The sequence below is a fragment of the Salmo salar genome, chromosome ssa09 (genome assembly GCF_905237065.1).
Source record: "Salmo salar chromosome ssa09, Ssal_v3.1, whole genome shotgun sequence".
In the NCBI taxonomy this organism is placed as follows: Eukaryota; Metazoa; Chordata; class Actinopteri; order Salmoniformes; family Salmonidae; genus Salmo; species Salmo salar.
The window spans coordinates 155895884-155920153 of NC_059450.1; the positions used below are offsets into that span (position 1 = coordinate 155895884).

General features: G+C 44.2%; 1 protein-coding gene across 2 annotated transcripts in view; it reads right to left on the bottom strand.

Annotated features, from left to right (window-relative positions):
* The window catches only part of wdr62 (WD repeat domain 62), a 60998-nt gene that overhangs the window by 20611 nt on the left and 16117 nt on the right, over window positions 1-24270 (bottom strand). For both annotated transcript variants that reach the window (XM_014215448.2, XM_014215449.2), the window contains exons 8-21: window positions 23283-23443; window positions 22186-22375; window positions 19255-19398; window positions 18944-19107; window positions 18778-18869; window positions 18319-18444; window positions 18031-18101; window positions 15186-15307; window positions 8088-8163; window positions 7868-7979; window positions 7236-7299; window positions 7004-7129; window positions 2951-3054; window positions 2653-2720 (exon numbers count right to left, since the gene is read on the bottom strand). In XM_014215448.2, the coding sequence (XP_014070923.2) occupies window positions 2653-2720; window positions 2951-3054; window positions 7004-7129; window positions 7236-7299; window positions 7868-7979; window positions 8088-8163; window positions 15186-15307; window positions 18031-18101; window positions 18319-18444; window positions 18778-18869; window positions 18944-19107; window positions 19255-19398; window positions 22186-22375; window positions 23283-23443 (1620 nt within the window). The remainder of the gene's footprint in view (window positions 1-2652; window positions 2721-2950; window positions 3055-7003; window positions 7130-7235; window positions 7300-7867; window positions 7980-8087; window positions 8164-15185; window positions 15308-18030; window positions 18102-18318; window positions 18445-18777; window positions 18870-18943; window positions 19108-19254; window positions 19399-22185; window positions 22376-23282; window positions 23444-24270) is intronic.

Here is a 24270-nt window from a genome sequence, read left to right on the forward strand (position 1 = left end):
TTAACATACAGCAGAATGCTAAGTTACATAGGTATTCAAACCCCTGAGTCAATACATGTTTGAAACACCTTTGGCAGCGATTACAGCTGTGAGTCTTTCTTGGTAAGTCTATAAAGCCTCGTTCACACCGCAGACAAAATTTGTTTTTGAAATACGTTTTTGGAATATTGACTGTCCAAACAGCAAGTTACATGTGACCAAATCGGATGTGTGCGTTCAGACAGCAGTCATTTACTAACAAGACTAGTTGTTATAGTAACAACGGGTACGTGTGCAGCGGTGTAGGCTGATTGGTGGTGGTGGTGCTGCATGTCCTTATGTAACAAGCTAAGGTGACAACAATGCCTGCCATGGACACGTCTTCAGTTTTCAATGTTCGAAATCATATAGTGCAAAAAACACTTTTAAAGCCTCAAAAGGATAAGACAATTCAACTGTTGTTACGAGTCCTTTCCGGCTAGCCACAACAGTCACTTTGCTAGCTAGCTCTTAAGCTTTCTGACACACACACACACTCAGTAATTTCTTTGTAAACAATTAACAAGCTAGTTAGCTAACATACCACGTGTTCCTGTCAATAGAGTAGCTAGCAAGAAACAAGTTGTGCTGAATAACAGTCTTAAAAAAAAATACAAAAAAAAAAAATCAGATTTGACCGATCAGACAAGTCACAGATTCTGACACCTATAAAGGTGGTTTGAAATGTGGCTTGAATTATCAGATTCCATGTGCTTTTTGGCTGTTCAGACTGCAAGAAAAAGGATTGATATGCAAATCAATAGGATTGGAGACAGTTCAAACTGCCAATGTGAACGCGGCTAAAGGGCACTGAACACCTTGATTGTACATTTGCCCGTTGTTTTTTTCTAAATTCTTCAAGCTCTGTCAAATTGGTTGTTGATCATTGCTAGACAACCATTTTAAAGTTTTGCCATAGATTTTCATGCAGCTTTATACTGAACAAAAATGTAAATGCAACAATTTCAAAAGATTTTTTTTTAAATTAAAGTTCATTCAAATAAATAAATTAGGACCTTGTCCTCATCTATGGATTTCGCATGACTGGGCAGGGGTGCATCCATGGGTGGGCATAGGCCCACCAAATTAGCAGCCAGGCCCAACCAATCGGAATGAGTTTTCCCCCCCACATAGGGGCTGTATTAAAACACAGAAATACTTCTCAGCACCCCCCTGCTTTTTGTGCGTATGGAACATTTCTGGGATTTAAAAAAATTGTAGCTGTTGAAACTTGGGTACAACACTTTACATGTTGCGTTTATATTTTTGTTCGCCAAGTCAAAACTGTAACTCGGCCACTCAGGAACATTCACTGTCTTCTTGGTAAGCAACTCCAGTGTAGATTTTGCCTTGCGTTTTAGGTTATTGTTCTGCTGAAAGGTGAATTCATCTCCCAGTGTCTGGTGGAAAGCATTATTTGCAGTTTTACTTGGTACAGGCTTCCTTTTCACTCTGTCAATTAGGTTCGTATTGTGGAATTACTACAATGCTGTTGATCGATCATCAGTTTTCTCCTATCACAGCCAATAAACTCTGTTTTATAGTCAACATTGGCCTCATGGTGAAATCCCTGAGCAGTTTCCTTCCTCTCCGGCAACTGAGTTAGGAAGGACGCCTGTATCTTTGTAGTGACTGGGTGTATTGATGCGCCATCCAAAGTGTAATTAATAACTTCACCATGCTCAAAGGGATATTCAATGTGCTTTTTTTAATTCTTACCCATCTACCAATAGGTGCCATTCTTTCAAGGTATTGGAAAACCTCCCTGGTCTTTGTGGTTGAAATTCACTGCTGGACTGTGTGGCGAGGTAGTCATTCAAAAATCATGTTAAACACTATTGCACACAGAGTACATGCAGTTTATCATGTGACTTGTTAAGCAAATCTTTACCCCTGAAATTAATTTAGGCTTGCCATAACAAAGGTGTTGAATACTTATCGACTCAAGATATTTCAGCTTTTCATTTTTATGTTAAATTTGTACAAACTTTTGGAAAATAGAATTCCACTGACTTTATGGGGTATTGTGTCAAGGCCAGTGACATTTTTGTTGTTGTTGAAAGTTAATAATAAAAAATTCAGGCTGTAACAACAAAATGTGGGGGGGGTGAAGGGGTGAGAATACTTTCTGAAGGCACCAGCTGGTGCTTAGTTCTAAAAGTTTACATTATGTGTCTTAATTTTTATTTTACCTGTATTTAACTAGGTAAGTCATTGTAAATTCTTATTTACAATGACGGCCTAGGAACAGTGGGTTAAACTGCCTTGTTCAGGGGCAGAACGACAGATTTTTACCTTGTCAGCTCGTGGATTCGATCTTGGAACCTTTCGGTTACTAGTCCAACGCTCTAACCGCCAGGCTACCTGCCGCCCCCAGGCTAGTATTAATCTTATCCAGGCTAGTATTAATCTTATCCAGGCTCGTATTAAGACAATTCCCAGAGACATTGGTCCATCAGGGCTATTCAATTCCGGACATGGAAGGCCGAAAACATTTCAAGTTTTTGTTTCTACTGGTAGTTAATTGAATTAGTCCCTGATTAGAAGGAGAGGATGAAACCCAGAAGTGTGTCAGCCCTCCAGGACAGGAGTTGGGCAGCCCTGATATAGACTATATGGTTCCGATTGACTCACCAGTTTCCTGGCCCACATGGGCAGTTTGCCGTTGGTCTGTGGAACCATGGGGTCTAGAGCAAGGAAGTCTGGAGGAGAGACATTGACGTTAAAACATCGATGAAGCCAAAGTCTGTTGCAAATTCCAACAATGTCCCTTTCTCTGAGCTTGTGGCATGGCGAATCGTTGTTAAAAAAAATAAAAAAATAAATAAATAAAATAAAAAAATTAAATAAATAAAAAATAAATAAAAAAATGACAAATTGAATTTAATTCCACACTCTTACGTAATCTCTGCGTTAATACGAGTGGTCTCACCATGAGTGATGTCACATCTAGCAGGAGTCCTTTGATCATCTTCCTCCTCTTCCTCTCCTGCCTGGGGGAGTTGGCCCAACGGCACAGTGATGAAGGTCTCTCTCCTGGACAAAGTGAAACAGAGACACCTCACACAGAGACACCTCCACACAGAGACACCTCCACACAGAGACACCTCCACACAGAGACACCTCCACACAGAGACACCTTAGTGTTCTCTGTTATTATCTATGCATTGACTCTGTACCGTAACACCCTGTATATAGCCTCCACATTGACTCTGTACCGTAACACCCTGTATATAGCCTCCACATTGACTCTGTACTGGTACCCCCCTGTATATAGCCTCCACATTGACTCTGTACTGGTACCCCCTGTATATAGCCTACACATTGACTCTGTACCGTAACACCCTGTATATAGCCTCCACATTGACTCTGTACCGTAACACCCTGTATATAGCCTCCACATTGACTCTGTACCGTAACACCCTGTATATAGCCTCCACATTGACTCTGTACCGTAACACCCTGTATATAGCCTCCACATTGACTCTGTACCGTAACACCCTGTATATAGCCTCCACATTGACTCTGTACCGTAACACCCTGTATATAGCCTCCACATTGACTCTGTACCGTAACACCCTGTATATAGCCTCCACATTGACTCTGTACTGGTACCCCCCTGTATATAGCCTCCACATTGACTCTGTACTGGTACCCCCTGTATATAGCCTACACATTGACTCTCTACCGTAACACCCTGTATATAGCCTCCACATTGACTCTCTACCGTAACACCCTGTATATAGCCTCCACATTGACTCTGTACTGGTACCCCCTGTATATAGCCTCCACATTGACTCTCTACCGTAACACCCTGTATATAGCCTCCACATTGACTCTGTACCATAACACCCTGTATATAGCCTCCACATTGACTCTGTACCGTAACACCCTGTATATAGCCTCCACATTGACTCTGTACCGTAACACCCTGTATATAGCCTCCACATTGACTCTGTACCGTAACACCCTGTATATAGCCTCGCTACTGTTATTTACTGCTGTTCTTTAATTATTTGTTATTCTTCTCATTTTTTTTGGGGGGGGGGGTATTTTCTTAAAACTCCATTGTTGGTTAAGGGCTTGTAAGTAAGCATTTCACTGTTAAGGTCTACACCTGTTGTATTCGGCGCATGTCACTCATAAAACGTGATTTGATTTCTAAATAGAGCAGTGCCTTCACTAGACCTGACGATGACTGATTGAATCAGACAAGGCCACAGAAAGGAACACATCAGCATTAGTTCTCAGCTCTGGTCTGAAGTAATAGCTAGAGGGAATTAACAGACTGAAGGGGCTGTCCATGTATAAGTCAACACTAGGGCCAGGAGTTTTTCCGACCCTAGTGAACCGCCTGGGAAATGCTCCTGGTACCCTAGTGAACCGTCTGGGAAATGCTCCTGGTCCCCTAGTGAACCGCCTGGGAAATACTCCTGGTCCCCTAGTGAACCGTCTGGGAAATGCTCCTGGTCCCCTAGTGAACCGCCTGGGAAATGCTCCTGGTCCCCTAGTGAACCGCCTGGGAAATACTCCTGGTCCCCTAGTGAACCGTCTGGGAAATGCTCCTGTCCCCTAGTGAACCGTCTAGGAAATGCTCCTGGTCCCCTAGTGAACCGCCTGGGAAATACTCCTGGTCCCCTAGTGAACCGTCTGGGAAATGCTCCTGGTCCCCTAGTGAACCGCCTGGGAAATGCTCCTGGTCCCCTAGTGAACCGCCTGGGAAATACTCCTGGTCCCCTAGTGAACCGTCTGGGAAATGCTCCTGGTCCCCTAGTGAACCGCCTGGGAAATACTCCTGGTCCCCTAGTCAACGGTCTAGGAAATGCTCCTGTCCCCTAGTGAAAGGTTGGCGTGACAAAACATTAAAAATAACAAGAACAATATTGAGTTGCGCGCTTATGCCTGCCCATACCATAACCCCACCGCCACCATGGGGTGTTCACAACGTTGACATCAGAAAAATCGCTCTGCGGTTGTGAGGCCAGTTGGAAGAAACTGACAAATTCTCAAAAACGACGTTGGAAGAGGCTTAAGGTAGATAATTTAATGTTAATTTATCTGGCTACATCTCTGGTGGACATTCCTGCAGTCAGCATGTCAATTGCACTGCTCCCTCAAAACTTGAGACATCTTTGGAATTGTGATGCGTGACAAAACCGCACATTTTAGAGCGGCCTTTATTGTCCCCAGCACAAGGTGCACCTGTGTAATGACCATGCTGTTTAAATCAGCTTCTTGATATGCCACACCTGTCAGGTGGATTATCTTTGCAAAGGTAAAATATTCACTAACAGGGATATAAACAAATGTACGCACATTTGAGAGAAATAAGCTTTTTGTGTGTATGGAACATTTCTGGGATCTTTTATTTCAGCTCATGAAACACTTTACATGTTGAGTTTACACAGTTGAAGTCGGAAGTTTACATACACCTTAGCCAAATACATTTAAACTCAGGTTCACACAATTCCTGACATTTAATCCTAGTAAAAATGCCCTGTCTTAGGTCAGTTAGGATCACCACTTTATTTTAAGAATGTGAAATGTCAGAATAATAGTAGAGAGAATGATTTATTTCAGCTTTTATTTCTTTCATCACATTCCCAGTGGGTCAGAAGTTTACATACACTCAATTAGTATTTGGTAGCATTGCCTTTAAATTGTTTAACTTGGGTCAAACGTTTCAGGTAGCCTTCCACAAGCTTCCCACAATAAGTTGGGTGAATTTTGGCCCATTCCTCCTCACAGAGCTGGTGTAACTGAGTCAGGTTTGTAGGTCTCCTTGCTCGCACACACTTTTTCAGTTCTGCCCACAAATTCTCTATAGGACTAAGGTCAGGGCTTTGTGATGGCCGCTCTAATACCTTGACTTTGTTGTCCTAAAGCCATTTTGCCACAACTTTGGAAGTATGCTTGGGGTCATTGTCCATTTGGAAGACCCAGATGCCATCTATTTTGTGAAGTGCACCAGTCCCTCCTGCAGCAAAACACCCCCACAACATGATGCTGCCACCCCCGTGCTTCACGGTTGGGATGGTGTTCTTCAGCTTGCAAGCCTCCCCCTTTTTCCTCCAAATATAACAATGGTCATTATGGCCAAACAGTCCTATTTTTGTTTCATCAGACCAGAGGACATTTCTCCAAAAAGTACGATCTTTGTCCCCATGTGCAGTTGCAAACCGTAGTCTGGCTTTTTTATGGCGGTTTTGGAGCAGTGGCTTCTTCCTTGCTGAGCAGCCTTTCAGGTTATGTCGATATAGGACTCGCTTTACTGTGGATATAGATACTTTTGTACTTGTTTCCTCCAGCATCTTCACAAGGTCCTTTGCTGTTGTTCTGGGATTGAGTTGCACTTTTCGCACCAAAGTACGTTCATCTCTAGGAGACAGAACGCATCTCCTTCCTGAGCGGTATGATGGCTGCATGGTCCCATGGTGTTTATACTTGCGTACTATTGTTTGTACAGATGAACATTGTACCTTCAGGCGTTTGGAAATTGCTCCCAAGGATGAACCAAACTTGCTCTACAATTTTTTTTCCTGAGGTCTTGGCTGATTTCTTTTGATTTTCCCATGATGTCAAGCAAAGAGGCACTGAGTTTGAAGGTAGGCCTTGAAATACATCCACAGGTACACCTCCAATTGACTCAAATTATGTCAATTAGCCTATCAGAAGCTTCTAAAGCCATGACATCATTTTCTGGAATTTTCCAAGCTGTTTAAAGGCAAAGTCAACTTAGTGTATGTAAACTTCTGAACCACTGGAATTGTGATACAGTGAATTATAAGTGAAATAATCTGTCTGTAAACAATTATTGGAAAAATGACTTGTGTCATGCACAAAGTAGATGTCCTCACCGACTTGACAAAACTATAGTTTGTTCACAAGAAATTTGTAAAGTGGTTGTAAAACAAGTTTTACTGACTCCAACCTAAAGTGTATGTAAACTTCCGACTTCGACTGTATTTTAGTTCAGTGTAGATACCTGATAAGTTGCTCCTTGGTGGGAGCTTTGGCAGCCGTCGTTACTCCGGCTGTCCGTTTCCTCTCCGCCAGTCTCTTCCTCATACAGTTAGTCATCTGGGAGTCCAGCCTCCACAGGAACACACAGCTAGACACAGACAAAAAAAAAACCCCGAACACATCTCAAACTGACTGGATCTGGAAACAAGCCCACTGCCTAAAATATATATAGTTTGGCTAAGGAGCATGTTTACCTGTCTCCAGATATGGTGATGAGGTGTCTGCAGTCCTGGCTGAACCTCATACCAGTTACAATCTCTATGGAGACGAAGAGGAGACGGGGCACAGTCAAAGGGAGGAAAGAGACGGGAGGAAGAGGGAGCAAAGAGCCGGGAGGAAGAGGGAGCAAAGAGACGGGAGGAAGAGGGAGCAAAGAGACGGGAGGAAGAGGGAGCAAAGAGACGGGAGGAAGAGGGAGCAAAGAGACGGGAGGAAGAGGGAGCAAAGAGACGGGAGGAAGAGGGAGCAAAGAGACGGGAGGAAGAGGGAGCAAAGAGACGGGAGGAAGAGGGAGCAAAGAGACGGGAGGAAGAGGGAGCAAAGAGACGGGAGGAAGAGGGAGCAAAGAGACGGGAGGAAGAGGGAGCAAAGAGACGGGAGGAAGAGGAGCAAAGAGACGGGAGGAAGAGGAGCAAAGAGACGGGAGGAAGAGGAGCAAAGAGACGGGAGGAAGAGGAGCAAAGAGACGGGAGGAAGAGGGAGCAAAGAGACGGGAGGAAGAGGGAGCAAAGAGACGGGAGGAAGAGGGAGCAAAGAGACGGGAGGAAGAGGGAGCAAAGAGACGGGAGGAAGAGGAGCAAAGAGACGGGAGGAAGAGTAGAGCTACCTGAGTGACCGAACAAGGTGGCCACACACTCTCCTGACTCATAGTCAAAGATACAGATGCTCTTATCAGAGCAGCTTGTTGCTAGGTAGATCCCAGCGGGGTCCATCTGAACCTAGTGGCACACAATGACATCAAACCATGGAATAAGAAACATTGACCTACAGTAGAAAGCTAATTAGACAGGTTGTCCCATTAGTCAAATAGCGATGTCTCCTCTCACCTTCAGCAGGGTTCCGTCGTCACTTGTAGAACCTTTGAAACACTTCTTCATCTTGCCACTCTTCACGTTGTACACTCTACACAGGGGTCAGGGGTCACAGTTAGGCACACTACACAGGGGTCAGGCACTCTACACAAGGGTCAGGGGTCACGGTCAGGCACACTACACAGGGGTCAGGGGTCACAGTTAGGCACACTACACAGGGGTCAGGCACTCTACACAAGGGTCAGGGGTCACGGTCAGGCACACTACACAGGGGTCAGGGGTCACGGTCAGGGACACTACACAGGGGTCAGGGGTCACGGTCAGGGACACTATACAGGGGTCAGGGGTCACGGTCAGGCACACTATACAGGGGTCAGGGTTAGGTACACTCCACACAGGGGTCACAGTCAGGTACAGTCTGCACAGGGGTCACAGTCAGGTACACTCCGCACAGGGGTCAGGCACACTCCGCACAGGGGTCAGGCACACTCCGCACAGGGGTCAGGCACACTCCGCACAGGGGTCAGGCACACGAAGGCCTTAGACCAGGGGTCATCAACTAGATTCAGCTGTGGACTGATTGTTTTCTTGAGCAGACGGTCAGGGGGCTAGTTTGACCGCGAGAAGCTCCAACAGATATAACATGACTAAAACAATCATTTTAAACCTTACTGACATATGTATTCGATCACATACAGAGTGTACAAAAACACCCATTAAGAACACCTGCTCTTTCCATGACAGACTGACCAGGTGAAAGTTATGATCCCTTATTGAGGTCACTTGTTAAATCCACTTCAATCAGTGTAGATGAAGGGGAGGAGACGGGTTAAAGAAGGATTTTTAAGCTTTGAGAGAGCAGACATGGATTGTGTATCAGGGAGTGAATAGGCACGACAAAAGATTGAAGTGCATTTTAACGGGGTATGGTAGTAGGTACCAGGCGCACCGGTTTGATTCAAGAACTACAACGCTGCTGGGTTTTTCCATGCTCAACAGTTTCCCCATGTCACCACCCAAAGGACATCCAGCCAACTAGACAACTGTTGGAGTCACCCTGCGCCAGCATCCCTGTGGAACGCTTTCGACACCTTGTAGAGTCCATGCCCCGACAAATTGAGGCTAATCTGATGGCAAAGGGGGGGTATAAACACAATGTTAGGAAGGTGTTCCTAATGTTTGGTACGTGTGTATATTTCTCTATTAAAAAACATAGGAATACTTTGGAACAGATTTCCAAAATTAAATATCACTTGGAGCTGATTTTCTGGTGTTTTTATTTTAGTCTTTTTTATTCAACCTTTATTTAACTAGGCAAGTTAGTTAAGAACAAATTCTTATTTTCAATGACGGCCTAGGAACAGTGGGTTAACTGCCTTGTCCAGCGGCAGAACGACAGATTTGTACCTTGTCAGCTTGGGGATTCTATCTTGCAACCTTTCGGTCCAACGCTCTAACCACTAGGCTACGCTTCCGCCCCACTTTCACAGTGCATTCATAAAGTATTCAGAGCCCTTGACTTTATCCACATTTTGTTACGTTACAGCCTTATTCTAAAATGGATAAAATCGTTTCCCCCTCAATCTACACACACAATACCCCATAATGACAAAGCAAAAACAGTTCATGTTTTTTGCTAATTTACATAAGTATTCAGACCCTTTACTCAGTACTTTGTTGAAGCACCTTTGGCAGCAATTACAGCCTGGAGTCTTCTTGGGTATGACACTACAAACTTGGCAACACCTGTATTTGGGGAGTTTCTCCCATTCTTCTCTGCAGATTCTCTCAAGCTCTGTCATGTTGGATGAGGAGCGTTGTTGCACAGCTATTTTCAGGTCTCTCCAGAGATGTTCAATCGGGTTCAAGTCTGGGCTCTGGCTGGGCCACTCAAGGACATTCAGAGACTTGTCCCGAAGCCATTTGTGCATTGTCTTGGCTGTGTGCTTAGGGTCGTTGTCCTTTTGGCAAACTCCAAGCGAGCTGTCATGTGCCTTTGACCATGGGGTTCTTGGTCACCTCCCTGACCAAGGCCCTTCTCCCCTGATTGCTCAGTTTGGCCGGGCGGCCAGCTCTAGGAAGAGTCTTGGTGGTTCCTAACTTCTTCCATTTAAGAATGATGGAGGTCACTTTGTTCTTGGGGACCTTCAATGCTGCAGAAATGTTTTGTTACCCTTCCCTAGATCTGTGCCTCGACACAATCCTGTCTCGGAGCTCTATAGACAATTCCTTCGACCTCGTGCTTGGTTTTTTCTCTGACATGAACTGTCAACTGTGGGACCTTATATAGATAGGTGTGTGCCTTTCCAAATCATGTCCAATCAGTTGAATTTACCACAGGTGGACTCTAATCAAGTTGTAGAAACATCTCAAAGATGATCAATGGAAACAGGAAGCACCTGAGCTCAATTTGGAGTCTCATAGAGAAGGGTCTGAATACTTACGGAAATAAGTTATGGCGTTTTATATTTTATTGGTAATTGAAGTGCTCTTCCCATTCATCATTCAAATGCATAGCCAACAGAAGGCAGGCTTCATCAGCGCATCACACATCACATTGCTATGAGCTGGAGGTAGTTTCAAAACATATAGCTACTTAATATTGTTCGAAACCTGAACGTTTCACTACATATTATGAGACATGTTTTATCTTGCTTCAAAATAGCCTAGACAAAATCCAACCATATCTGTGGAAACAATTATTTTATAAAGACTTCCATATGCCATTGAAACCAGTAACCTATTGTTTTATACAGACTTATACCATTGAAACCAGTAGTCTATTTCTCTCACGTTCTACTGGTTTTTAAACTTTCTTTCATTGTCAGGTAGCCGACTGATTTGTGCGCATTACTGCACTAACGTTAAGAAACAATAGTTAATTAACATTTTAAGCTAAACGTTCTGATTGGTTGCATCAGAATCATTGCTTAATGCCTCTTCTCCTCCTCCCCCCCCTAAGCCTACTGGTTGTATGAATTTGGGACCTATCGTCCCACAACTGTGCCACAGTCTGTTGTGGGCTATTTCTTTAAAATCGACAAGCTGAGCAAATCAAATAGGTACACTTTTCTACTATGGTAGATAGTAGATTGACATAGGCGGTGCATCCATAACGCTGGGGGGAGGACATTTTATTATATAGCCTCATCATGTCTATAAAGAAAGAAAGAAAAATCACTCAGAATAGGCTAATAAAACCACGATTTGGCAACAAAGGATCATTAGCTTCCCCTAGCTTTAAATAAGATGTGGACTGTTTTAAATCGCATTGCCTACAGTATATCTGGAACCTGGTCCTACCGTCAGAAGGAAAGGCAGCGTACTATTGGACAGCACGCGCGGCAAATACCAAATTAAATGATTGTTGAGCTGTGACTGTGAGTGAACAGTAGAGGCCCAGCCAGGCATATCACAGTATTTGTAAATTGAATCTCGGGGGGGGGGGAGGAATAAGGTTTGGAAAGCAAAATAGCTATTGCTGTTAAAAAAAGACAATGAAAAGACTAAAATGTATTTTAGTTATCAAAATGTTCGTATTTAATTGAGTGTTCCTATTTAATTGAGCCAAACTAACATTTAGCCCTATAGCCTGTCTTATTGGCTCTAGCAGAGAGCATCAGGCCTATAGCCTGTCTTATTGGTAGCAACAGAGAGCATCAGGCCTACAGCCTATCTTATTGGTAGCAACAGAGAGCATCAGGCCTACAGCCTATCTTATTGGCTCTAGCAGAGAGCATCAGGCCTACAGCCTATCTTATTGGCTCTAGCAGAGAGCATCAGGCCTACAGCCTATCTTATTGGCTCTAGCAGAGAGCATCAGGCCTACAGCCTGTCTTATTGGCTCTAGCAGAGAGCATCAGGCCTACAGCCTGTCTTATTGGCTCTAGCAGAGAGCATCAGGCCTACAGCCTGTCTTATTTGCTCTAGCAGAGAGCATCAGGCCTACAGCCTGTCTTATTTGCTCTAGCAGAGAGCATCAGGCCTACAGCCTGTCTTATTTGCTCTAGCAGAGAGCATCAGGCCTATAGCCTATCTTATTGGCTCTAGCAGAGAGCATCAGCCCTATAGCCTGTCTTATTGGCTCTAGCAGAGAGCATCAGGCCTACAGCATGTCTTATTTGCTCTAGCAGAGAGCATCAGGCCTATAGCCTATCTTATTGGCTCTAGCAGAGAGCATCAGGCCTATCCCCAGTGAGTGGTACTGACCCCATTCACCATTGTTGTGGCACTTAAGTTTGTTTTTGGACAATAATTTCCTCCTCCACTTGAGATGGACGTCATGTTATTTTAGTGTCTCTCCTTCTCATTGGTCTATTATATGGACAACATCATAGTGTCTCTCCTTCTCATTGGTCCACTATATGGACAACATCAGTGTCTCTCCTTCTCATTGGTCTATTATATGGACAACATTGTTTTTATTGGTTGTTTGTCAGTGTCAGCAGAGTATGTTACCCTGCAATTTATTCTATCAAAATATTCTGCTAATGTCTCCAGTCAAAGTGTAGTAGAATTACATGAAATGTGTTTATCCTGTGCAAAAAGGAACATATCTGATATAAACTACAGCCCAGGCCTCTACGCTACAGCCCAGGCCTCTACGCTACAGCCCAGGCCTCTACGCTACAGCCCAGGCCTCTACGCTACAGCCCAGGCCTCTACGCTACAAGGACTCAGAAACCTACAGCCCAGGCCTCTACGCTACAGCCCAGGCCTCTACGCTACAGCCCAGGCCTCTACGCTACAGCCCAGGCCTCTACGCTACAGCCCAGGCCTCTACGCTACAGCCCAGGCCTCTACGCTACAGCCCAGGCCTCTACGCTACAGCCCAGGCCTCTACGCTACAGCCCAGGCCTCTACGCTACAGCCCAGGCCTCTACGCTACAGCCCAGGCCTCTACGCTACAGCCCAGGCCTCTACGCTACAGCCCAGGCCTCTACGCTACAAGGACTCAGAAACCTACAGCCCAGGCCTCTACCCTACAAGGACTCAGAAACCTACAGCCCAGGCCTCTACGCCACAAGGACTCAGAAACCTACAGCCCAGGCCTCTACCCTACAAGGACTCAGAAACCTACAGCCCAGGCCTCTACCCTACAGCCCAGGCCTCTACCCTACAAGGACTCAGAAACCTGCAGCCCAGGCCTCTACCCTACAGCCCAGGCCTCTACCCTACAGCCCAGGCCTCTACCCTACAGCCCAGGCCTCTACCCTACAGCCCAGGCCTCTACCCTACAGCCCAGGCCTCTACCCTACAGCCCAGGCCTCTACCCTACAGCCCAGGCCTCTACCCTACAGCCCAGGCCTCTACCCTACAAGGACTCAGAAACCTGCAGCCCAGGCCTCTACCCTACAGCCCAGGCCTCTACCCTACAAGGACTCAGAAACCTGCAGCCCAGGCCTCTACCCTACAGCCCAGGCCTCTACCCTACAAGGACTCAGAAACCTGCAGCCCAGGCCTCTACCCTACAGCCCAGGCCTCTACCCTACAAGGACTCAGAAACCTACAGCCCAGGCCTCTACCCTACAAGGACTCAGAAACCTACAGCCCAGGCCTCTACGCTACAAGGACGCGGAAACCTACAGCCCAGGCCTCTACCCTACAAGGACGCGGAAACCTACAGCCCAGGCCTCTACCCTACAAGGACTCGGAAACCTACAGCCCAGGCCTCTACGCCACAAGGACTCGGAAACCTACAGCCCAGTCCTCTACCCTACAGCCCAGGCCTCTACGCTACAAGGACTCAGAAACCTACAGCCCAGGCCTCTACCCTACAAGGACTCAGAAACCTACAGCCCAGGCCTCTACCCTACAGCCCAGGCCTCTACGCTACAGCCCAGGCCTCTACGCTACAGCCCAGGCCTCTACCCTACAAGGACTCAGAAACCTACAGCCCAGGCCTCTACCCTACAAGGACTCAGAAACCTACAGCCCAGGCCTCTACCCTACAAGGACTCAAACATGCATTGAACAGTCTATTTTGCTAACAGTAATTGAGTTCTATTATTAGCATAAATTATGACTATTTTACATAAGTCTACAAATGTGATGATGCATGGGAATGCTTCATTTTAAAAAAGGTTCATTTTAAAATGGTGAAAAATGTACTTCCCCAAACTAGATAGTGACAAGTTGCCTATGAATTGGCTGGTGATGTTGCTGTTTGTTACTGGTCTTGTGGACAGTTACTGTAACATATTCAAAGTGCAAAGTAAGGAAACACGTCGTTGCATCCTGGACTTACATGTTCTGTGTAAGATGAATAACCACAATGTAAAAGGTGATTTCTGTCATTCTGAGCACCGTGGGTGGACGCCCCTAATCAGGTTACGCACCCAATGCATGTTGGGAAAAACATCAGGTACATTTCTAAAATGTTCTGGTCCTGGCAGGCGATGGCGGTGTGTGTGTGTGTGTACCTGATATTCCTGTCCTGGCAGGCGATGGCGGTGTGTGTGTGTGTCGGGGGGCTAGGGTCAGTCTGTTACATCTGGAGTATTTCTCTTGTCTTATCCGGTGTCCTGTGTGTATTTAAATATGCTCTCTCCAATTCTCTCTTTCTCTCTTTCTGTCTTTCTCTCGGAGGACCTGAGCCCTAGGACCATGCCTCAGGACTACCTGGTATGATGACTCCTTGCTGTCCCCAGTCCACCTGGCCGTGCTGCTGCTCCAGTTTCAACTGTTCTGCCTGCGGCTATGGAACCCTGACCTGTTCACCGGACGTGCTTGTTGCACCCTCGACAACTACTATGATTATTATTATTTGACCATGCTGGTCATTTATGAACATTTGAACATCTTGGCCATGTTCTGTTATAATATCCACCCTGCACAGCCAGAAGAGGACTGGCCACCCCTCATAGCCTGGTTCCTCTCTAGGTTTCTTCCTAGGTTTTTGGCCTTTCTAGGGAGTTTTTCCTAGGGAGTTTTTCCTAGCCACCGTGCTTCTTTCACATGCTTTGCTTGCTGTTTGGGGTTTTAGGCTGGGTTTCTGTACAGCACTTTGAGAATATCAGCTGATGTACGAAGGGCTATATAAAAATAAATTTGATTTGATTTGATACCTGATATTCCTGTCCTGGCAGGCGATGGCGGTGTGTGTGTGTGTACCTGATATTCCTGTCTTGGCAGGCGATGGCGGTGTGTGTGTGAGTAGCGTCCAGGTCCATATCATACAGAGTGGTCTTCTCCACTACGTGGTGACTACGGGCAAAGTTCAGCCCCTCCGAAGACTGGAGGGAGACAGAGGGAGGGGAGACAGGTGGGTTAATGCTGCAATTCCAACTTGAATGCATTTCTATACATTTTAATTTGACCATTCAGACTATATATTATATATAGAGAGGGGTATATTATATATATAGAGAGAGAGGGGTATATTATATATATATATTTATATATAGAGAGAGAGGGGTATATGATAGATAGATAGATAGATCTATATATAGAGAGAGAGGGGTATATGACCATTCAGACTATATATTATATATAGAGAGGGGTATGTTATATATATAGAGAGAGGGGTATATGACCATTCAGACTATATATTATATATAGAGAGGGGTATATTATATATATAGAGAGAGAGGGGTATATGACCATTCAGACTATATATTATATATATATAGAGAGGGTATATCACCATTCAGACTATATATTATATATAGAGAGGGGTATATTATATATATATAGAGAGAGGGGTATATGACCATTCAGACTATATATTATATATATATAGAGAGGGTATATTACCATTCAGACTATATATTATAGAGAGAGAGGGGTATATTATATATATATATAGAGAGAGAGGGGTATATTATATATATATATATATTTATATATAGAGAGGGGTATATTATAGATAGATAGATAGATAGATAGATAGATAGATAGATAGATAGATAGATAGATAGATAGATAGATAGATAGATAGATAGATAGATAGATAGATAGATAGATAGAGAGAGAGGGGTATATGACCATTCAGACTATATATTATATATATATAGAGAGGGTATATCACCATTCAGACTATATATTATAGAGAGAGAGGGGTATATTATATATATATATATATAGAGAGGGGTATATTATAGATAGATAGATAGATAGATAGATAGATAGATAGATAGATAGATAGATAGATAGATAGATAGATAGATAGATAGATAGATAGATAGATAGATAGATAGATAGATAGATAGATAGATAGATAGATCTATATATAGAGAGAGGGGTATATGACCATTCAGACTATATATTATATATAGAGAGGGGTATGTTATATATATATAGAGAGAGGGGTATATGACCATTCAGACTATATATTATATATAGAGAGCGGTATGTTATATATATATAGAGAGAGAGGGGTATATGACCATTCAGACTATATATTATATAGATAGAGGGTAAAAACAGAGGGTATATATTGCCGTAATTTCCGGACTATTAAGCGCACCTGAATATAAGCCGCACATGTCTATAAGCCGCAGGTGCCTACTGGTACATTGAAACAAATGAACTTCACACAGGCTTTAACGAAACACGGCTTGTAACAAAAATAAATAGGCTTTAACGAAACACAGCTTGTAACAAAAAATAAATAGGCTTTAACGAAACACGGCTTGTAACAAAAATAAATAGGCTTTAACGAAACACGGCTTGTAACAAAAATAAATAGGCTTTAACGAAACACGGCTTGTAACAAAAATAAAAATTAGCAGTAAGCTTTAGTTGTCTTTTTGCACTGAGTCAATTCCTCACGCTGCTGTTTCCAACGTCTTATCATCGACTCATTAAGACCAAGCTCCCGTGCAGCAGCTCTATTTCCTTTTCCAACAGCCAGATCAATCGCCTTCAACTTGAAAGCTGCATCATATGCATTTCTCCGTGTCTTTGCCATGATGAGGGTGACAAAATGACTACCGTAATCAGAATGATGGGAAGTTTGAGAGCGCTCGATTTAATCTAAACAGTAAACAAAAAAGTTGTTTGACCTTAACCCGTTCGGCAATTTCATTGGTCTAATGAAAGCTTCATGCCGGCAAAAAACTGAGCACGTCACAGAATGTGTTTTTTTTAATTGAAAGCGGGAAAAATCCATATATTAGCCGCGTCATCGTTTAAGCCGCGAGGTTCAAAGCCTGGGGAAAAAATTGCGGCTTATAGTCCGGAATTTACGGTATATGAAGAGGGTAAATAGAGGGTATATATTATATAGAGAGGGTCGAGGGTAAATAGAGAGGGTATATATTATATAGAGAGGGTCGAGGGTAAATAGAAGGTATATATTATGTAGAGAGGGTCGAGGGTAAATAGAGAGGGTATATATTATATAGAGAGGGTCGAGGGTAAATAGAGGGTATATATTATATAGAGAGGGTCGAGGGTAAATAGAGGGTATATATTATATAGAGAGGGTCGAGGGTAAATAGAGAGGGTATATATTATATAGAGAGGGTCGAGGGTAAATAGAGAGGGTATATATTATATAGAGAGGGTCGAGGGTAAATAGAGGGTATATATTATATAGAGAGGGTCGAGGGTAAATAGAGAGGGTATATATTATATAGAGAGGGTCGAGGGTAAATAGAGAGGGTATATATTATATAGAGAGGGTCGAGGGTAAATAGAGAGGGTATATATTATATAGAGAGGGTCGAGGGTAAATAGAGGGTATATATTATATAGAGAGGGTCGAGGGTAAATAGAGAGGGTATATATTATATAGAGAGGGTCGAGGGTAAATAGAGAGGGTATATATTATATAGAGAGGGTCGAGGGTAAATAGAGAGGGTATATATTATATAGAGAGGGTCGAGGGTAAATAGAGAGGGTATATATTAAATAGAGGGTAAATAGAGAGGGTATATATTATATAGAGAGGGTCGAGGGTAAATAGAGAGGGTATATATTATATAGAGAGGGTCGAGGGTAAATAGAGGTTCACCTGTTCAGCAGTGCGGAAGTAGATACTCTTATCAGCACCACAGCTCACCATGAGGACCTCTGGGCTGACACCTACAACACACAGGAAACGGGAGGACACAAATCCCTAGTTAGACGTCTCTTCCCCAGCCCCCCATAGTACATGTTGTCTGATTGGGTTTTGGCTCCTTCTCATAGTGTGTGTGTGATCGTGTGTGTGTGTGTGTGTGTGTGTGTGTGTTCGGGTGTGTGTGTGTTCTCCGTGTGTGTGTGTGTGTGTGTGTGTGTGTGTGTGTGTGTGTGCGTGCACCAGTGAACTTGATAGCTGTTATGGAGGCAGAGTGGTCATAGACAGTTTGCTCCAGACTGTAGTTCTTCTCCATGTTGAAGATGTGGATCAGACGGTCTCGACTGGCCGACGCCAGCAGGTGAAGACCTGAAACTCAAAACACATTCACCGTAAAAACACGAACCACATTTCCATCCACCGTCATACCGTATATACAAACACAAATTAAATGACAGCTGTGAAGGAAACAGGAAGTGTCGGTACGACTGTATAAATGCAGACAGATAGTCTGTTACTACATGCAGGATCTTTGTGTTTGTAAAATCAATTACGCGGGAAATGGCGTTGGCATCGGGTCAGAACCCGCCCCCCCGTCGGGTCAGAACCCGTCCCCCAGACCCCCGTCGGGTCAGAACCCGTCCCCCAGACCCCCGTCGGGTCAGAACCCGTCCCCCAGACCCCCGTCGAGTCAGAACTCACCCGTCTCTGCAGGGGAGAACTCCAGACACAGCACCTCAGAATCGTGGGCTTCAATCTTCTGCAGCTGATCCATGAACTGTAGACCGAATATACTGGACAGCAGAACACATGATATCTCAGTGGTCATGTTGACTGTGTGTGTGTGTGTGTGTGTGCGCGTGCTTACTGTACGTTTCCGTTGCGGTCTCCAGCTGCCAGGTGTTGTCCATCAGGACTGATGCCCAGGACTCTGATCCCTGACTTAGCGTCCATTCCGCCTCCCTCTCCTCTCTCCCCCTCCGTCTGAAGATGCTGGGTGTTTTCCCCCACGTACACAATCCTCAACAGATCCTGAACCAGCACACGGACAGACAGACAGACGGACAGACAGAACCAGTAAGTGTGGGTAGTCATTTGTAAACCAAGACTCTGATTGAACAATGCCACAACGTTGGCCGGTTTGGACGGAGGTCCTGGCCGGGTTGCAGTGAGACTCACGTGGCTGTAGAGGTTACGGACGGAGCTGGTTCCCTGCACCAGACCCGGGTCGCTGTGCCACAGCCGGATGGTGTTGTCTGAAGAGCAGGTGAGGAAAGATCCAGGGGGCAGACAGGAACGGGACAGATCCATGTCAGGGTATGTCTAAATTAAAAAAAATTATTAAACAGTGATACGCTAGGAAAGTGATGCGCCATTTTCCAGGAAGTAGCCTTGCATTTTGTAACTTTTGTAAATGGGCAGAAGCATAGCGCAATTCCAAATCAAATCAAAGTTTAGTCACGTGGGCCGAATACAACAGGTGTAGTAGACCTCACAGTGAAATGCTGAATACAACAGGTGTAGGTAGACCTCACAGTGAAATGCTGAATACAACAGGTGTAGTAGACCTCACAGTGAAATGCTGAATACAACAGGTGTAGTAGACCTCACAGTGAAATGCTGAATACAACAGGTGTAGTAGACCTTACAGTGAAATGCTGAATACAACAGGTGTAGTAGACCTCACAGTGAAATGCTGAATACAACAGGTGTAGTAGACCTCACAGTGAAATGCTGAATACAACAGGTGTAGACCTTACAGTGAAATGCTGAATACAACAGGTGTAGTAGACCTCACAGTGAAATGCTGAATACAACAGGTGTAGTAGACCTTACAGTGAAATGCTGAATACAACAGGTGTAGTAGACCTCACAGTGAAATGCTGAATACAACAGGTGTAGTAGACCTCACAGTGAAATGCTGAATACAACAGGTGTAGTAGACCTCACAGTGAAATGCTGAATACAACAGGTGTAGTAGACCTCACGGAGAAATGCTGAATACAACAGGTGTAGTAGACCTCACAGTGAAATGCTGAATACAACAGGTGTAGTAGACCTCACAGTGAAATGCTGAATACAACAGGTGTAGTAGACCTTACAGTGAAATGCTGAATACAACAGGTGTAGTAGACCTCACAGTGAAATGCTGAATACAACAGGTGTAGACCTCACAGTGAAATGCTGAATACAACAGGTGTAGTAGACCTTACAGTGAAATGCTGAATACAACAGGTGTAGTAGACCTTACAGTGAAATGCTGAATACAACAGGTGTAGTAGACCTCACAGTGAAATGCTGAATACAACAGGTGTAGTAGACCTCACAGTGAAATGCTGAATACAACAGGTGTAGTAGACCTTACAGTGAAATGCTGAATACAACAGGTGTAGTAGACCTCACAGTGAAATGCTGAATACAACAGGTGTAGTAGACCTCACAGTGAAATGCTCAATACAACAGGTGTAGTAGACCTTACAGTGAAATGCTGAATACAACAGGTGTAGTAGACCTCACAGTGAAATGCTGAATACAACAGGTGTAGTAGACCTCACAGTGAAATGCTGAATACAACAGGTGTAGTAGACCTCACAGTGAAATGCTGAATACAACAGGTGTAGTAGACCTCACAGTGAAATGCTGAATACAACAGGTGTAGTAGACCTCACAGTGAAATGCTGAATACAACAGGTGTAGTAGACCTTACAGTGAAATGCTGAATACAACAGGTGTAGTAGACCTTACAGTGAAATGCTGAATACAACAGGTGTAGTAGACCTCACAGTGAAATGCTGAATACAACAGGTGTAGACCTCACAGTGAAATGCTGAATACAACAGGTGTAGACCTCACAGTGAAATGCTGAGTACAACAGGTGTAGTAGACCTTACGGTGAAATGCTGAATACAACAGGTGTAGTAGACCTCACAGTGAAATGCTGAATACAACAGGTGTAGTAGACCTCACAGTGAAATGCTGAATACAACAGGTGTAGACCTCACAGTGAAATGCTGAGTACAACAGGTGTAGTAGACCTTACAGTGAAATGCTGAATACAACAGGTGTAGTAGACCTCACAGTGAGATGCTGAATACAACAGGTGTAGTAGACCTCACAGTGAAATGCTGAATACAACAGGTGTAGTAGACCTCACAGTGAAATGCTGAATACAACAGGTGTAGTAGACCTTACAGTGAAATGCTGAATACAACAGGTGTAGTAGACCTCACAGTGAAATGCTGAATACAACAGGTGTAGTAGACCTCACAGTGAAATGCTGAATACAACAGGTGTAGTAGACCTTACAGTGAAATGCTGAATACAACAGGTGTAGTAGACCTTACAGTGAAATGCTGAATACAACAGGTGTAGTAGACCTCACAGTGAAATGCTGAATACAACAGGTGTAGTAGACCTCACGGTGAAATGCTGAATACAACAGGTGTAGTAGACCTCACAGTGAAATGCTGAATACAACAGGTGTAGTAGACCTCACAGTGAAATGCTGAATACAACAGGTGTAGGTAGACCTCACAGTGAAATGCTGAATACAACAGGTGTAGTAGACCTCACAGTGAAATGCTGAATACAACAGGTGTAGTAGACCTCACAGTGAAATGCTGAATACAACAGGTGTAGTAGACCTCACAGTGAAATGCTGAATACAACAGGTGTAGTAGACCTCACAGTGAAATGCTGAATACAACAGGTGTAGTAGACCTTACAGTGAAATGCTGAATACAACAGGTGTAGTAGACCTCACAGTGAAATGCTGAATACAACAGGTGTAGTAGACCTCACAGTGAAATGCTGAATACAACAGGTGTAGTAGACCTCACAGTGAAATGCTGAATACAACAGGTGTAGTAGACCTTACTGTGAAATGCTGAATACAACAGGTGTAGTAGACCTCACAGTGAAATGCTGACTTACAGGCTCTAACCAATAGTGCAAAAAAAGGTATTAGGTGAACAAAACAGTAAAAAAAACAGGCTACATACAGTAGCGAGGCTACAATTGTCTCCATCCATATGATACAGAAAATACCTGTATTGAAGCTGAGTCTCAACAACAAAGTCAGCACACACACACACACACACACACACACACCTCTAGACTCCAGACACAGCCGCTGTGGTAGAGAGCAGAGTAGACCTTCCCGACATTCTTGATGTCACGGACGTCCCAAACATACACGCTGTGGTCGTTGTACACACAGGTCAGGTGACAGGTTACAGGGTCAAAGGTCAAGGCTAAGGTGTCTGGGTATTCTGCCTTGGGGTCAACAACAAACAGATGCCTGTAAGGAGTCAGGAGAAGAAAAACACAACAATACATTATTCTAATCCGATCTAAAAAGCAGACCGATATCGTCATGCTTCTCTGGTGTCCAGACACCAGGACTGTCGTATGTAATGTATGCCTGATCCGAAAACGTGGGTCGGAGAATCCGTATGGAAGGTGGAGCCTCCGGACGCATGCAGATGTCAAATTGAGCTCTGTACTCCATCGCTGTGAGCCTCGCAAACGTTTTAACAACGCAGAGGGCTCCGTATAGCTCCGCATTTACATGATTGGTTGATGGTCGGTGGAGGGCGGGAGGTCTTGTATAAAAAAATAAAACTCACTTCCTTGACAACTTACTTCATAACTGCCCTGCGCTACTCTGCGAAACGCGAGAAGTATGAATGCCCGGACTTCTGCAGAGGTCATACGGCCGTAAATTCTTCACGGTCAATGCAGACGTTGGATTGACCTTGCAGTGCTTTCATTCTTAACGGGCTCCAATTACTGAACCATCCACTGTTCATACGACTAACTCAAGAACTCTGAGCTTCAGTTTCCTGATTCACCCGATCGTCAACTCCTGTCTGTGTTTCATCTGTAATGAGGAGTATCACTAGGGACAAATGTCTCTTCCTGTCTGATCTGTAATGAGGAGTATCACTAGGGACAAATGTCTCTTCCTGTCTGATCTGTAATGAGGAGTATCACTAGGGACAAATGTCTCTTCCTGTCTGATCTGTAATGAGGAGTATCACTAGGGACAAATGTCTCTTCCTGTCTGTTTCATCTGTAACGCGTGTCACTTGAGCATCTCTGTTAACCTCCGTCGGTCCCTCTTTCTGTGTGACGCATTACAAAAACAAACAAACATCATGCATGTAATGTCCCGCAACCAAATGACCAATCAGACAATACTTTACCCTGGCTGAAGGCCCTGTGTGATGTCCACTCCCAGGCAGTGTGGCCGGTGCAGGGTGGTAATGTAATGAAGGTTCTGAGGGCTGAAGAGTCGGACGGTACCATCTGCACAGCCACAGAAGATAAACACTTCGTTCACCGACAGACAGCGAGCAGAGGTGGTCTGGAGAGAGAGAGAGAGAGAGAGAGAGAGGAAGAGAGAGAGTTAAAGAGGTTTAAGACCAGCGGTTCACAAAATAGGGGGTCGCAAACCCCATGTGGGGGTCACCTGATAAGAAAATGGGGTTGTGGGAGTTTCCAAAATCCTGGGAAAAAGCACACACATACAGAGCATTCAGTATTCAGAACCCATCCCCTTTCCCACATTTTGTTACGTTACAGCCTTAGTCTAAAATGGATTACATTATTGTTTCCCCTCATCTACACACAATATCCAATAATGACAAAGCAAAAAGAGGTTTAGACATATTTGCTTTTTTATTTTTTTATTACAGATATACCTTATTTACATAAGTATTCAGACCCTTTGCTATGAGACTGTAAATTGAGCTCAGGTGCATCCTGTTTCCATTGATCATCCTTGAGATGTTTCTACAACATGATTGGAGTCCACCTGTGGTAAATTCAATGGATTGGACATGATTTGGAAAGGCACACACCTGTCTATATAAGGTACCACAGTCGACAGTGCATGTCAGAGCAAAAACCAAGCCATGAGGTCAAAGGAATTGTCCATAATATTCTCTGAATGCCAAGCGTCACATCTGGAGGAAACCTGGCACCATCCCTACGGTGAAGCATGGTGGTGGCAGCTTCATGCTATGGGGATGTTTTTTAGCGGCAGGGACTGGGAGACTAGTCAGGATCGAGTGAAAGATGAACAGAAAAGTACAGAGAGATCCTTGATGAAGTCCTGAGCGCTCAAAAACCTGTTTTTGCTTCGTCATTATGGGGTATTATGTGTAGATTGATGAGGGGTAAAACAATTTA